Here is a 17,577-nt window from a genome sequence, read left to right on the forward strand (position 1 = left end):
ATAATAATTCTTTTTAAAATCACATTCGTTAATTTTTTTCGTTCCCTCCCTCAGAAAGTCGTCGCTCTCTTTTCTTCAGACTGTCAAAAAACAGTCAAGGCCATAAGCGCCACTCGTATAAACTCTGGATTTAATTACATTTTCCCTTTCCAATCGGTCGTGTGTTCATTTAATTCGTTTAATTGCTTCATGGCGAGAGAGGAGAGTCGGGAGTGCCAAAATATGACATGTTCCATTACCACTGCGTCTGTTAGAACACAAGCCCAGGAGTCTGAGAGTCCAACTTTCATGACAGTGCTGCTACACTGCTGCTCTGTGTGCGCTGTGATGTATGATATTTAGAGATAAACTAAAACATTTCTCAGTAAAAATATGACAAGGCCCTAATCTGTGAACAACCAAAACATACCAGTATCCTTTAAAATACAAAAAACTCTAGTCAGTGCCTGCAATACTGAACAGCTTAGGCAAAAATGTTATTAGGCCAATCCACTGCAGATACGGAGCCATAATCAATCACACCATCAGTCAGTTCTCAATAAAACACTTTCAATAATTTATCTCCAAGTGCATCACAGTGAATTCAGTGCTTTCCGAGGGAACACTAGGAGTAAGGTGGGAATATAGCCCAAATTGAATGCCATTCACATTGAGAGAAAAATGTTCTTCATGTTTTTTGGGAGGTGGGAGGAAACCAGAGAACCCTGAGGAAACCCCATTGAAACCCAGCTCAGGATTTAACCAGTTACCTTGGAGCTCTATCATATCAATTCTAATCACCACAATTTGAAGTTACTGATGTTTTTAAGACTCTAAAACATGTTCCAACTTTTGTAGAGATGTTCATCTACAAACTCCCAACAAGTTCATGCAGTCTCTATTTAATACAATTTATAGCATATTAGATGGTAACATCTAATACATACATTCCCAGTATTTCTGAGGATCTTTATTCGACTAACCATATGAAATGTTCTATAACTTCTTTATTCTATGCTAATCATAGCATCTTACAAGTAAAAAAATTACACCCCAGATGCATTAAACGATTTAATTAGCTAAATGGCTAATTAATTACTGCATTATGTGAGCTAGCACATCACTATTCACTACACTGAAAAAAAGAAAAACAAAATCAGTGCAGCTTGACACAGAACACAACCATAATCAACAGAATGTGAAATAAATGATTTCATACTTAAATCATTAATATGTTATATGGGTTTACCCACTGCTTGGTGTCAACAGTAACAGTTAAAATCCCTTAGGAATGTATTAAGTGGCGGACTGCAAGTTTATTTAGTCTCTCTAAGCACTTTGAGCGATTGTTTTAATAAACTTTAAAACATACACAACAATGCTAGGAGTATAAAAAGGAAACTATAGTTAGCACAGTATCACTGTGGCTATTCACTCTACCGGAAATACGATTTGTTTAGCATGAAAGCGCTAAAAAATCCAGAGCACTAGCATTAGCTGCTAACCAGGAAGAATTTCTCTTAAAAAGAGGAAATCCTGACAATTCCACACATCGAAGGAGTGAATGACTGAAGGATGGAAGAAATGAAGACATTTGTTAAAGTATGAGTAGAACAGTTAAGTAGTTTATATTTTTAGAAAATGTAATAATGAATGTAAAACACACACACACACACACACACACACACACACACTTTCATACACCAAATGAATATCCAAATGAGGTCTTACAAACGTAAAATATTTAATTTAAATTTTCCATTTTATTTTATTTTATTTCATTAATTTATTTTGAGCCAATTTGATTAATAACTCAATTTAATCAATATAGTAAAAAAGTGTTATGCATTAAATTATTTTATTTTGATAAAATATTATAAAAAAATGTATTTATATATTATTTAACCAAGCAGGCATTTTATTTTAAAATTGTTTTGAAAATCTGTTCAAATGTTGATCACAAATGTTAATAAACTGTGTAAAAACGACAAGCAATTTTATGTTTTGCATTTCTTCCAATTTCTTCCTTGACTTAAAATCTGAGGTATGTACCGGACAGTGAATTATGTGTTTCGTTACACCCCTAATATATATGTTACAGTGTAACAGTCTGCCTGTTAAATTAAATAAATTAGAATAAATATAACACTAATTAGAAAACAGTATTTTCTAATTAACTATTGCAATACGGATATATTAGGGCTGTCAAACTATTATAATATTTAATCTTGATTAATTGTTAACTTGTGATTAATCGCAAATGTATATCTATTCTAAATGTTCCTTGAATTAATACTTTAAGTTTTTAATATACTAATTGTAACAGATGTTATAAATATATCAATTTCACTCTCTTTGTTATTAGTTATTTTTATTTATTTAATTATTTTACCCTCTGGAAATTATTCTTTTAATATAAATTACTTTTGAGATGTCATGTTTCTATGTGTAGTTACATGTTATTTATTTTTTAATGGTCGTTTTATTTGTTAAATATGGTACATGGCTCCTTTAAGAATGATATTACGGTTCCGGTTGCTTTCCATCATTGTGTGTTGCATTGAAGGTTTTAATTTCGGCTCTTTTATATTTATTCATTTAGATTTTTAATAATGCATTTGTATTTAAAAATATATACATTACATATATAAAATGGAATTTATATAAAACAATTCAGCATTTAAGACTAAGACTTGTACTAGTAAGTACTATGGATACCTGATGCAATACTAGTTCTAACAAAACCCACAGAACCAAGACAGTGAGAGATGGGTGAATCGGATGATGTGTCCTTGTTCTAGGATTTGCATCATTACCCAGCTGTGAAAAAGTCTTTTAGGGAGACTAACAGTGCATCATGGTTTGTGTGTTTCCATTGATTTGTGTATTGTAAACTTGGTTATAACAGGCTAAATTGAGTTCTTCGAGCCCTCTGCTTGCACTTGGCATGGAAGTTTTTTTAAGGAGTGGCGTAAAAAAGGAAATCATGCAACATTCAATTTTCCAAACAGAAGCCTAAAGAGATATATTAGTTAAACAGAAACCCACAGTCAAGACAGATGTAGTGACAGAAAAACAGAAGGACAGAGATATCGACTCACTCTTGTTATAACACGTGGTCAGCACTCCTTTGTCAGCGGGGCTGGCGCCGATGTGCCATATCTCACCAGCCTGATGCAGGAGCACATTCTTATTAATGATATTGTTCTCATCATCAAAGTCAATGATGTGGATCTGCCAGGAAGAAGAAAGGCAAATAGAAATGAGAACAAAGCTCATGTAAATATATAAAGAATGTGTGAGTGTGAGAGAGAGAGAGAGAGAGAGAGAGAGAGAGAGAGAGAGAGAGAGAGAGAGAGAGACTTTACTCCGAAACATTTGCTTTAATATCACAGAAATTCAGAGCTTAAGCACAGAAGATATTTTAGATTTTTATCCTCACACACAGCCCGATATTTATCTCTTCAGCCTTTTCAGCCTTTTCATTTTAACTTTGCTGCTGTTAAACGCTTCTTTTGAACTTGTTAGGTTTTGGAAATGTTATGAAAACCATCAGACATTTGCACTTTTTTTTTTCCCCCTCTGCCCTGCTTAGCAAAACCATTCGTCACAGTCATACATGCAATCGTTGCTCTGTAGGATCATCTAAAACACACTCATTCATATGAATTCTGTTAGATCTGGGCCACATATCAAACCATGGAATGATTTTATTATGGCTGGTTTATAAAGGGTAACTAGAAATAAAATAAAAAAAGTCATACACTTATTAATACACCATGCTGTAATGAGTATGATAAACTTATAAAAATGGGGGGAAACACAGAGGAGAAAAAAAAATAAAAAATCTTACAGTGTCTCGGATCGTATCATGATACTTGAAGGCAGCACAATTTATAACATGCACACAATAGGTTTGCTGCCAAAAAAAATGTAAATGAAAGAAAAGACAAAGAGAAAGAGAGAAAGAAAGAGAGAGAGAGATAGAGAGAGAGAGAGAGAGATTAACAAATTATTTCTGCAAAAAATTAAAGACCGGAAAAAAAAAATTCATAAAAAAAAATTTTAAAAAAGTGTGTGTGCATTACATGTGTACTACATCTACAGTGTGTTTACTGTGTGTGCACTATATGTGTACAGTGAATGTATTGTCTGTACTGTGTGTGCATTTTGTGTGTACTATGTGTATACGATGTGTGTGTTTACTGTGTCTACTGTATGTCTACAGTGTGTGTATTATGTGTATACTATGTGTGTGTGTGAATTGTGTATATACTGTTTGTGCACTGTGTGTCTACAGTATGTGCATTGTGTATGTACTATATGTATACAGGGTGTGTGCATTTTGTACACTTTGTGTATACCGTGTTTGTGCATTGTGTGCACGATGTGTATATATACTATATGTGTGCAGTTTGTGTCTATAGTCTGCATTTTGTGTGAATATTGTGTCTACACTGTGTGTACTTTGTGTGTACCATGTGTGTACTGTGTCTACAGTGTACGCATTGTTTGTGCAATGTGTATAAGGTGTGTGTGTGTGTACAGAGTGTACACTTTGTGTGTACTATGTGGATACTGTGTTTGTGCAGTGTGTGCATTTTGTGTGTAATATGTGTATAATACAGAGTGAATACTTTTTGTGTACTGTGCGGGTCCACAGTGTCTACAGAGTGTGTACTGAGTGTGTACTAGATGTCTACAGTTTATGTAGTGTGTATGAGACAGAGATTTAGAGTTCGTTTCTGCTGATCAGACGGCTGAAAGTCGGAAAAGAAACCATTAACCTTGCGTTGGATGGCATCAGGGAAAATTATTAGGCAAAGTTATAATTTTATGGAGGCGAGCAATACAAATAAATTCCAATGACTGGACAGGATAATTGGAGGCAAAAGGAGGTCTCATAATAGGGGCTGGTGATGAACAGGGAGCTCAGGTAGAAGGTTCGCACATGATTTATATAGTTTTATCCCAGAGATGCAAAGTGAGTCATCGCTCTTGGCCACTTGGGCCTCCTTCTCTACCATATTAATTATCCGAGGAGGAGGCAAAATGGGCTCAGGTGTAAAACAGGCGTCCGCTTCAGCTTCTCTCAGTAAGGGCTCTTTAGAAAAGCACACGACGGAAACACGGCTCCGTGCAGAGTGGCAGGCTGAAGAAACTGGCAAGCAGAGGAGATTAACTATAATAGACTAATGATATGTGAAGCTCACACAGATGCGAGTGGACATCACAGGAGGCGGACAGTGGAAATAGTGTGCTGAGGCAGCGTTAAGGCCACTAATAGCACTGAAGCCTGTGCGATAAAACTGAACAATGAAAATTGGCTTATAATTAACCCAAATTACAGAAGAGCAACCTGAGGAGGTTCAGCTACAAAGTACAATGTCTTGGCCCAAGACTTCACACAGTTATCAAGGTGGTGTGGAGTACCATCAACAGATGACTCAGTTATGCAAAAAACCCTCTCAAAGTACTTAGATTTCAGGCACAAAATAATACAGAGTGACAGGCAGAATCCAGCAACCAGTCAGAGAAGTAAAAAAAGCCAGAATTCAGCCTTATGCAGCAGCACGCAGATTTGGTGGGAAGCTGGCCACTGTCGAATTTGTATCGTTACCCAGGTGTGGAGTTGTTCAGCTTCAGAAATAAGGCATGTATAGTATGATGCAGGGTGAATAAGCTTGGAGTGCAGTCAGTTCTCTAATTCATGCCAAAGGTGTCCAATAGGGTTGAGATCAAAGGTCAAGATATTCCACTCACACCCTAGTAAGCCATATGATCATAAAGTTGGCTTTGTGCTCAGGGGCATTATGATGCTGGGATGGATTTGGGTTTGGATTGTCTGCTTTGCTATATGTTTTTCCCTTCACTGCCTGATCCCTACATAAACATTTTGCGTTTATATTAGATGTACACCGAGGCATAACATTATGACCACCTGCCTAATATTGTGTTGGTCTCCCTTTTGCTTCCCAAACTGTCCGGACCCATCGAGCATTAACAGCATTAACTTCTTCAGCAATTTGAGTTACAGGAGTTCGTCTGTTGGATCGGAACACACGGTTCAGCCTTCGCTCCAAACGTGCATCAATTAGACATGACCCTGTCGTCGGTTTACTGTTCCTTCCTTGGACCACTTTTGATGGATACTGACCACTGCAGACCAGGAACATCCCACAAGAGCTGCAGTTTTAAAGATGCTCTGACTTAGTCGTCTAGACATCACAATTTGGCCCTCGTCAAACTCGCTCAAATCCTTATGCTTTCCCATTTTTCCTGCTTCTAACACATCGACTTTGAGGACAAAATGTTCACTTGCTGCCTGATATATCCCACCCACTAACAGGCACCATGATGAAAAGATAATCAGTGTTATTCCCTCACAGATCATCATGTTATAATTAGAGGTTGACCGATTGAACGGCCAGCTGATTATTCGGGCCAAGTTTTGGCATTTTTTAATTAATTGGCATCGGACAAATGTGCCGCAAATTAACCGTTCCTGAACCTTTTGCGATTGCTTGAAAAAATAAGACTTTCCCATACAAGCAGGGGGTAGTGATCTGTATTCCGCATAAAAACAGGGAAACCAGAAGAGCTAAAACTGCAAATATATAAACAAGCAGCGTTTACACCTGCCGCGATCATTACTAACGGATTCATGTAGTTTTTTTTTTTCAATCATGAATGCTAAGTTGCAAAAACAAGAGCAAGAATGACAACATGCATTTCCAGTTTTTTTCTCCTGTGCTAATACGCTAAGCTAAATAGCTAATCTTAGTTCTCTTTCTTGCCAACCAGCCCCGCCAAAAAATAGCTGATGCCGTCCACACTCGAGCCAACAGTGTCAGAAAAGAAAAACTAAAGCCGACCAACATTCGAAAGCCACTTGACATTCCCCGATAGCCGATTGTCAGCTTGGTGTGTCCCAGGCTTTCAGTTCTTATTATTAGTTTTTTAATCTAGCGTTATATATCCTATTTATTAAATATGATGCTGCTTTTGGAGAGAGTAAGTTTTTGAAACTGTATTGTTAGTGAGTCTTTAACCAGCTGTAGTATAGGGTTGGCTCGGGGAAAAAAAAAACCTGCTAACAACTGCACTAATTGGCAAGGCTTGTTTTGTTCAATAAATGTTTAATTTAAGCAATTTTCTATATCATATCTTAATCATTAACTATTCGATTTTATGAGATGAAGGGGGAAAAACAGAAAATCGGGCAAACATATCATCCATCAGCTGGCGTGATTTTTAAATATCGGCATCAGCCCGGAGAAAAACCCATATCGGTCAACCTGTAGTTATAATGTCATAATGTTATGCCGGACCGGTGTGTGTATATATACGGTCATATGCCACGTAGGGATTAGTGCATAGGATCCAAAGCTGATTCGTCATTTGGATTTCATCACAGCTCGTTAGTGAATCAGACGGCTTTGTACATGACTTTTCATGTACTAAGGTCTTTGCTTGACATTTGATGAATGATGGCCATTATTGCAATGCACTATACATATCCCCTGTATGCAGAGCCAAATACTCAGTAGATCCATTATGTAATCCAATAGATTACATTATATTATATATATGATAGCAATATTAGGAGTTATGAGATATTTCCTTATATAAAGGGGAACAAATTAAGAAAGATATAAAGCAATTATGAAGGACCATGAGAGAAACTAATCAGTTGAAAAACAATTACAACTTTAATATTAAACAACTTGTTACTTTTTGATGTGCTGATGATGCTCAAGATACTTGATTTTGATGAGAGATGAGAATACTAAGAAAAATACGGGATAGAAGGAAAGTCAGGGAAGCTCACCAAGCATTTTGACTGTGTGCTGTATTTCAGCATGGGTTGTGTATTATACTCTTTTGATGTATATGTATTTATATATTCCCACCTTTTTAAGCAATAATAGGATTTATGGGCCATGTCATTAACACATCTGTACATCTTATTATATTTTTTAAAAAACTGATGCGATGAATGGTTGATATAAATACAATAAACAGGTGAAAGCAGGGGTCAGTCTGATTATCACTTTTCCCTCTTTTGGACTCACATATAAAAATATGTTCACCCACTCACACATACACACACACAACCCCTGAGGTCGGCATTTTTTGGCTTTTCCAAAAAGCTTTAAAGATGAATGCATTCACAGGAGAGCTGTAATTGGCACTAGCAGGTAAATGAGATTGAGAGTCCTGCTCTCTGAACCCGAGGCTAGATATGATGGAATGGCTGGACGCAAGCTGAGGGATTTGGGGATCAGATCAGAGGGAGAACAAAGTGAAGGCACGATTTATAAAAGCTTTCAAATTCTTTCGATGCATCAGTCCAACACACATGAGGGTATCGCGGAATTAATTCATTTTAATTCCTGCATAGAAAAACACTGTTAATAAAACCTGTACAAGACTTTATTAAGCATGTAAAAGACTTTTATCTGCAGTTTTGAGTCCTCCATTAGTGAGGTAAGATGAAATCAGCAATATGATAGGCACAAAATGATATCCACATGCTTTATTATTTATTATAAAAACCTGCACCCTCAGTTTTCAAAGGTTTCCATTTGTTCAGCAACTTTGTGTGTGACCCTTTCAGAATATTCTGTCAAATTTCCAGTGACTGTGATAAATTAGAGCACGTTGTTAATGTGATCAACCAAAATTAAATGTATAGCATTCATATATTTATATTTATATACACAATTCAATTTAATTACTCACCTGATTATCAAATTTGAATGACTGTGTGCCCACTAGAAATCTTATAGCATCGGTTTCAGCTGTCTGAGCAGTCAAAGCGCGGCACTAAACCCCAACAAGAGAAAACAAGAGCATCGATTAATTGATATTTGTCTATTTAATGGCACTATACTTCCATTAAATAGAAAGACAACATCTTTATCAAGATAACCTCTTTATTTCTGTAAAGCTGCTTTGGGACAACATCATTTAATGCACTAATAAATAGCAAATAAATAATAATAAGTAGCAAATAAATAGCAATATGCAATAACAATAAAGACACCAGACATAGTCTATGTATATAAAAGGTAATCATCTTATGGTGTTCTAAATGATTATAGATTTTCCAATTAAAGATGCTGACCATTAGCTTGCGGACCGTTGTGAAAAAAACATGCACATGTGTATACAGCCTCTCATTATGAGCACAAGTTTCTCATAAGTGTTCATATCCCCAATATAAAAACTCTTTATATTCTAAAATATATAACAACATATACACTAACCAGGCATAACATTATGGCATAATAACATTGTAACTGGTGAGTGAATAATACTGATTATCTCTTTATCATGGCACCTGTTAGTGGGTGGGATTTATTAGGCAGCAAGTGAACATTTTGTCCTCAAAGTTTGTGTGTTAGAAGCAGAAATAATGTTCAAGCGTAAGGATTTGCACGAATTTGACAAGGACCAAAATTGTGATGGCTACACGACTGGGTCAGAGCATCTCCAAAACTGCAGCTCTTGTGGAGGGGTTCCTGCTCTGCAATGGTCAGTATCTATCAAAAGTGGTCCAAGGAAGGAACAGTGGTGAACTGACGACAGAGCCATGGGAGGCCAAGACTCATTGATGCACGCGGGGAGTGAAGGCTGAACAGTGTGGTCCGGTCCAACAGACGAGATCCTGAAGCTCAAATTGCTAAAGAAATTAATACTCAACAGATCCGGACTGTTTTGGCAGCAAAAGGGAAACCAACAAAATATTAGGCAGGTGGTCATAATGTTATGCCTGATTAGTGGCCAAAAAGTTACACCTGATCAGTGTACATTTAAGTTCAAATTTGACCTGTAGAATGACAAACTCACAAACCCCTTCAGATAAGACTTGCTTTTCTCTAGTTTTGGTTGGGATTTTGTAATGTGAACAATCTTTAAATGAATTCAGGCTTTATTTGAGGTGTAAAAGCCACATGAACATTGAACATAATTCGGTAGATTTGTCCTTTGGAGTATTTGGAGTCAAATCAATGAATCATTGAAATGAAATGAATGAAAAGGCTCATAACTTACAACAAACATCTCACAATATCAACACTATTAAAGAATAGTAAACCCCTGTAGGTGCAACTTTGTTATATGAATGACAGTGACATAAACATGAAGACCAAACTAACTAACGTCATGACTTACATGTATTATAATATAATCATGTAAGGCAATTTAATTCAAACAGCACGCGCAATTCCTAATGTAGTGGTATGCATGAAAGGCATGCGTCGTGATCTTAAAAAGAAAGCTGATTCAATGCAAACGAAAGAAACCAGGTATAAAATAATGCAATACCTGGAACTCCAGGCCATATATAACAGGCGCGTCATCCTCCATGTTCCCAAAAGCTCTTATTTTACATCAGCACCACGCGGCAGTTTGATTAAAGTTTGCTCCTTAAACTGCTTTCAGATCATATAATATTCTCAACAACTCAATTTAAAGCTGATTAAAGCCGATTCCTGATAAACCTGCCTTGCCCTTGATTTCCGCGTTGTGATAACCCGGTAAGTCTACAGCGCAGGAATAGTTTGCGTAACTCCCTGCCCTTTAAACGTAATGTTTTCACTTCGCGCTTCGTAAATCCTTCCAGAATACCAACACCTCCCGGTAATATAGTTTGACCCTTATAGAATGCCGTACAGCTTTTCAATCCTGTCTACTCGGCGCGTGCGCATGTCAAACTTGCCGTTGCCTGCGGGACGGACCAGCGCATGCGCACTATGTTCGGATCCCGGGTAGCGGCGGCTAGACGAGAAGGTGAGAGTTTTGGTTCCGGTGTTGTTACGTTGCAGACTATGGCGAACGTTTAAACAGGTTTCTCTGCGCTAAAATTGATTAATTCAGTAGCCCTGGTTTCATTTTCGACCGATTAAAATACGCTTTTATGACAAAAAAATTAAAGAGAAGCGTCGCTATTACCTGGCTAGCCGGCTATTTAGCCTGCTTCTAGGAGCGAATTGCAAATGGGTCTGTTCTAATATCCTGTGGAAAGTGCACAGGGTAGGGAATGACATAATGCTATTGTACAGCCTACCCAGTGACCTTCGTGTTTTATATAATGATATTTGTTATACAGCCGACCTGGAGACCTGTCACAGCTAGCTACTTAGCTATGTACCGGTCGCCTAGCTCGGTTCCATCCCCAATATCCTTTTAGAAGAGTCCATTCTGATTTCTTTATGAAAGTGAACATTGTAGGCACTTATTGAATGAACTATGTGTTTGTAGAACGAGATGCAGCCCTGCTTGGTACATGTACGTGTTGCCTGGTTGTGTAAATAATAGAATTCCAATATAATTGTGATTTAAATAAATGTTTATAAAAGATCATAATCCACAAGTTTCCCTTTTACATTGAAATTGTAAATTGAGAGGCTGCAGTAGTGATCTTGATGACATGTATAAGGAAGTATATAATGACTGTATAAGGAAGGATGTTATACATATTGGAACACAATAAACTGAAAATTCCACTAACGCACTTGTAGGACCTGTAAAGATTAAACCGTAGTAATATTATACTGCTGTCATGTCACACGTCTGTAACACGCTGATCGTGTTTCCCACTGTGTTTGAATTTCAGGCGAGTGCCATGGACAGTGGTGAGGATGCAGCTCAAAGGCCTTCGACTCTAGATATAGCCGGATTAGAGAGAGACAAATCTTTAGTCCTTGCTCCTTCAGACGACACTGCGATGACCAGCCTTGCCAACGTGACAGATGCCCTCTTCCAAGAGGAAAGCATTGACCTGGATGTAGAAGCGTTCCTCTCCCCGCAGGAAGACAGCGCTGCGTCTGGGAGCGTCACAGATAAGCTGAATGATCAGATGTTGGAGAGCGTCATGATCTCCGATTCGCCCAACAGCGAGGAGGAAGATGTCCCGATTGACACTCTGTTGGAGCAAAAAGATGACAAGGAGTCCCTTAACTACAAAGAGCCTGAGGAAGGCAAAGTGTTTGAAGCCAAAGAGGACGAGACAGAGGCTGGAATTGAACAGGCCTCTCCTGATGATGCTGTGGAATCAGAAGTATCTCTAACTTTAGTTGAAAAAGAGAAAACAGAGGACAGTGATATGGACAGTGTGAAGGAGGTGGTTACAGACCCAGCACCTGCTCTAAGCAGCCCGAAAGCTGAGGAAACCGAGCTTGAAGTAGCCAAGCATGTGATTAAGGATGAGCCCATTCCCGTGTGCACTATATTCAGCCAAGGCATGCAGAACAAAGCACAATCCCTGGTACCTGACGGGTTTCAGCCGACTTTGGTGAAATCGCCAAGCTTTACAACTGGCCATAATGAAACTCCCAATAAACTAGCACCTCTGGTGTCTCAGCCCAGCCCCAGCCTCAGTAAATTCTTCACCGATAACGGCACAGTTAATCCTGCCTCGGATTTCTTCGACTCTTTCACGACGTCCTCATCGTTCATTTCGGTTAGCAACCCGAACGCAGAGACGGCAAAGTCCCCAGCCCCTCCTGAGCGCCAGCTTTCCTCAGGCTCAAGCAGCCTTCTACCGGACGGAGGCACTTTCTTCAGTCCTGCTCTTAACGTGAGCACACCGAGGCCTGTCCAGGGCCCTGCAGATCCTGTTGTGACCATTTCTAAGCTTCAAGCGGTGTTCTCAGGCAGCGATGATCCGTTTGCAAGCGCTCTGAGAATGAGCGAAGTGGATAGACGATACGACGCCTGGCTTCCCACTGAGGAGACCAGGAGAGTGCTGATCTCTGTGGCCACTCAGCAGGTCAACCCGGTGCACGTAGATAGGGAGAGGCTGTCTATGCCTGGACTCAAGTTTGACAATTTGCAGGTCAGTGCCTTGAGTGGGGAAGATTGAGGGTTGGACAAAGGACCATATTATTTAATTCCAGTAAACTAACTTATATTGCACTAAGCTGCCCAGTACAATAATAAACAGTTAGAATAAGGGGTGTAACGGTACACAAAATGCACGGTTCGGTTCATACCTCAGATTTTAAGTCACGATTCAGTTAAATTTCAGTGCAGTTAGGGGGAGGAAACGCAAAACCTAAAATCGCTTGTTGTTTTTTATTAACGCGGTTTATTATTATTATTATTATTAATATTAACATTAGTGAACATCAGTTTACATTTTTCAAAACCATTTAAAATAAAATGCGTGCTTGGATAAATAATATATAAATTAACATCAAAAAATTTTTAAAAAAATTAAATATATAAAAATAGAATAAATCTAATTAATGCAATACGCTTTTTATTATATTGATTCAATTGAGTAATCGTTTAAATTGGCATATATTAAATTGATTAAATAAAATTTAATAAATGGAAAAATGTAATTAAATACTTTACATTTGTTAGACCCCAGATGTACATAATACAGATGTGTGTGTGTGTGTGTGTGTGTGTGTGTGTGTGTGTGTGTGTGTGTGTGTGTGTGTGTTTGTTTTTTACATTTATCATTTTTTACATGCTGTTAACTGTAACAAATCTCTTCATTCCTTCCATCCTTCATTCACTTCTTCTATATGTGGAATTGTCAGGATTCTCTCCTTTTAAGAAAAATTCTTGAAGCTGGACTTAAAACGTTGGTGATGGCAGGAAGTGGAGCGATTTTTGTGCTTGCGCAAAAAGAGTTGCGGCAAATCGTAGCCACAGTTACACTGCACTAACTGTCGTTTATTTTTATACCCCTGGAATTATTTTGTATGTTTTCAAGTTTAATAATAATAATAATTAAAAAAAAAATAATAATAATCATTGACACTGTGCTCAAAGTGCGAGGCAGAGACAAAAGGTCTGTTACTTAACAGGGAACTCAGATTTTAAGTGTTTCCCCATGTAAAAAGAATTGCATTCAGTACACGTACAGTGCAGCCCGATGTATTTTGCATTACAAACAGTTATTTTCCTTTTCTTTTGCAATTTGCGAACAATTACATGTTGTATTTTTTATTCATTTTCAATTACATTAATTGTTCATGAAGCATTTTATATTGAAACTATAAACAGTCATTCTCTGCATCCCCCCCCCCCCCCAAAAAAAAAAAAAATAAATAAAAAAAAATTGGTAACAAACCAAGTACAGAAGCCATTCCATGCCTTTATTCTGTATACTTTCCCATGGCAGAACAGATTTATGTGAAAAGACTGGAGACTCCTTCCAAATATGTTCAGTATCTACCAGAAAAAATGGCTTCACCATGGCAACAGTTACACACCTTTTTATGATCTGCTCATTATTAGACTCAAATTATGAGGAGGATCCTCCATTCTACAAGTAATATAGAAACCGTAATGTGTTAGAAAGTCCGGATTCATTTGAACAGGGACTATTCAGAGCTGCTGTTATAACATTGATCAGTGTCCTCTGACCAATCAGAATAGAGAATTCACCATTAATGTGTTACGAAGCAATCTAGTAACATTATGTATTCATTTGTTGTTAATTAAATTGGTTTACTGTTAATTATTGTAAACCGTTTATCCCAATTTTTTGCTATTTAACAAAATCGTTTTCTGTTCCATGATGTCATGAAAGTGTGCAGGGATCCATGACCATTGATTAATGTGCAAACTTTAATACTTTTATATGTAAAACTCACACTCAGCATGTTTCAGGGTGATGCAGTGAAGGACCTGATGCTGCGTTTCCTTGGAGACCAGGCAGCGGCGAAGAGGCAAGTTCTCAACGCTAACTCGGTGGAGCAGAACTTCTTTGGTCTAAAGCAGCTGATTGTGAGTCATCCTTTCTGTCCCTGTTTTGAAAAGGATAAACATTTTTTTTTTTAAATCACTGCCATCCCTGTGTCTATAACTAGCCTGTAAATTGTGGAGCACAGTAGTATTGATAAAAATGAGAGCTATTGGCATTTGGTAGAGATGGAAGAAAAAAACACTTCCTGGAAGTGATGAGAAACATAAATTTGCCCTGGAGTTTATTGAGGAGGAGATAAAAGAAAGTCAGTGGCACAAACAGGATGTGAAGAACCCTGGGATAATAAAAGATCCAATTTATCTCTGCAAATGTAGTTACTTCAGTGATCAGGGAAAATGTTTTGGAAGGTATTTAAGCAACTATCTGATCTAGATAGTTGCTAGATTTGATCTTGATTTAGTTACTATACACTTGGCCTACACTGTTTCGCCAAAGGTTTGTGACACCTTTTTTCTCCCCTACAAACCTGGGAATGAACACATCATTGTGTGCTGTAGCATTCCAGTTTCTCTGTAACTAGGAGACCAAAATCTGTTCCAGCATGACAATGTTCCTGAGTACAGGAAGCTTCATGAAGACATTGGCACAGCCTTTAGGATTATCACCCCAGACTTCTACACCCAGCATATCACCAACTTCAGGCCTTGACCTCACTAATGCCATTGTGGCAGATTACACTGCGTTCACATTAGAATTGACGCAACATAAGAGAACAGCTAAAAGGCCCTTGTTTGCTTGGAAAGCAACCCTAGAAAGCAATGGTTTGAAAACATTTTGGAGAACCATTTGGGATTCGATCTACTGCTTGGTCTGATAAACACCATTATATTCTAAATATGTAAGTAAAGTTATTTATATTCTTGAATTCTGTTAAATATGTTTTGTGGGCTTGTTAACACCAGACAAAATTATGTGTCTGTTTTAATGTTAGACTACCGTTCAAGGCTGTCCGAATGCTAAAGCTCCTATATCGGTGTGCCAGGTGGCATCGGTGCCGCCCCCACCAATAACACACGAATCATATAGGGAGAAGCTGGTTCTGTGAACAAAAATCAAGACTGTGTGCATATATATTGCCTGGGGAAGTGTGGTTTTTTTCTGACGAGGTATATATGTATGTGTGTGTCTGTGTGAGAGGGAGAGAGAGGGAGAGAGAGAGAGAGGTTGTATTCCCATCTGTAGCCTAAGGGGTTTATCTCACTGCATCACTGAGCTGCTTTCAAGCAAAACTGTCAGACACACACGAGCAGGTCAGAACTGTTCAGCCTTCCCCACTGTGCCCATGCCCTTGAACAACACACAAACATGCACAAAATACTGTGTCCAGTGTTTGTGTGTGTGTGTGTGGGAGAAAGATTCAGGGTTAGCGAGTTAGTAAAGAGCTGCTTCTGCTGATGTGCCGCTCCCTCCAGCATCCCCAGTGGGGCAGTTTGAGTTAATCCCCAGCTATCCCCCTTTTTAAAGGCTCAGCTCAAACCATTGCTATTGGGATACTTATTTTTGTTATTTGCTTTAACCAAGATATTGCAGAACATGTTTACTTTTAAACTGCTGAAACAGTTAAACATTGCAAATGGGTTAAGAGCAATAAACTGTTCATATGCACAAATAATGTTTTGTGTTTTTCCAGAGCCTAACTGTAGAGCGTTTTTGATTCAGGTTACCTCTGCATAATAAATGAATTGCAATTAAACTCTAAAATGGTTCCCACCTTCTTTTAGGTGTGCTGTAAGTCAGCACATAGGCTTTCTGCGAAACAGAACAGTTGTTTCTGCTATTTTACTCCTGGGATATAAATTATGCATAACTGTACAGTCAGTTCAAAGAAGCAGGGCTAACCATTGCTATTGTGGGATTTTTTACAGTTCTAAAGGTTTATATGTACATTATACCGAAAAGGTTTGTCGACACCTGATCATAATTTGTATGTGCTTTTTGAACATCCCATTCAACATTTAGTCCACTTTTGCTGTTATAATACCCTCGACACTTCTCGGAAGATGTTCCACTAGATTTTGAAGTGTGTCTGTAGACATTTCTGCACATTCAGTCACAAGGGTGAGGAGGCCTGTGGTGCAATGGAATAAGTGTGTGTGTGTGTGTGTGTGTGTGTGTGTGTGTGTGTGTGTGTGTGTGTGTGTGTGTGTGTGTGTGTGTGTGTGTGTGTGTGTGTGTGTGTGTGTGTGTGTGTGTGTGTGTTATTGGCCAGTGGGCGCGTGCACAAGCGCCGGGTCACGAGAGGAAGGCAGAGCAGAGCCTCTGTCTCAATGTCCAGCGACACAGATAAAAAGCTGTAAGACAAGAGTTAAAATTTGGACTTTAAAAGACCAAAACCCAGAAAAAAGAATTGTGTTCTAACACTAAGACAACTGAACTCTGTAGCCCGCTAGCAGTCTTTCTTACTAAATTTGTTTCTAATCCTGTCCATCCTCATCACTCCCTATGAAAATCTCACTATCTTCTGCTCTGCTACCTTAAGCTCCTCCTCCTGTCTTTTAGTCAATACTACTGACTCTGTTGTATGAAACCATACAACATCACTGGTCTTACCACAGTGTTATAAACTTTCCTTTTCACTCTTGCAGATACCCTTCTATTACAAATCCCTCCTGTAACTCTTCTCCACCACTCCACCCTGCCTGCACTCTTTTCTTCACTTGTCTAACACATTCTCCATTTGTACTGTTGACCCAGGTACCTAAACTCCTTCACCTTCTCCACCTCCAATCGCGCCACTCCACTGTCCTCCCTCTCATTTACACACATGTACTCTGTCTTAGTCTTACTGACTTTCATTCCCCTTCTCTCCAGCATATACCTCCACTTCTCCAGTTCTTCTCAACCTGCTCCCTACTCTCACTACA

At 38.3% G+C, this 17,577-nt stretch overlaps 2 protein-coding genes across 2 annotated transcripts in view; one reads left to right on the forward strand and one right to left on the reverse strand.

The window, feature by feature from the left end:
* eipr1 (EARP complex and GARP complex interacting protein 1) overlaps nucleotides 1-10,530 on the reverse strand; it is a 41,072-nt gene extending 30,542 nt beyond the window's left edge. The window contains exons 1-3 of the mRNA XM_083543978.1: nucleotides 10,312-10,530; nucleotides 8,725-8,808; nucleotides 3,081-3,213 (exon numbers count right to left, since the gene is read on the reverse strand). Of these exons, the coding sequence (XP_083400104.1) occupies nucleotides 3,081-3,213; nucleotides 8,725-8,808; nucleotides 10,312-10,353 (259 nt within the window). The 5' untranslated portion in view covers nucleotides 10,354-10,530. The remainder of the gene's footprint in view (nucleotides 1-3,080; nucleotides 3,214-8,724; nucleotides 8,809-10,311) is intronic.
* Nucleotides 10,531-10,660: 130 nt separating this feature from the next.
* Nucleotides 10,661-17,577, forward strand: part of trappc12 (trafficking protein particle complex subunit 12) — a 34,424-nt gene continuing 27,507 nt past the window's right edge. The window contains exons 1-3 of the mRNA XM_083543926.1: nucleotides 10,661-10,776; nucleotides 11,603-12,823; nucleotides 14,617-14,733. Of these exons, the coding sequence (XP_083400052.1) occupies nucleotides 11,612-12,823; nucleotides 14,617-14,733 (1,329 nt within the window). The 5' untranslated portion in view covers nucleotides 10,661-10,776; nucleotides 11,603-11,611. The remainder of the gene's footprint in view (nucleotides 10,777-11,602; nucleotides 12,824-14,616; nucleotides 14,734-17,577) is intronic.

This window comes from Silurus aristotelis (assembly GCF_946808225.1).
Source record: "Silurus aristotelis genome assembly, chromosome: 6".
In the NCBI taxonomy this organism is placed as follows: Eukaryota; Metazoa; Chordata; class Actinopteri; order Siluriformes; family Siluridae; genus Silurus; species Silurus aristotelis.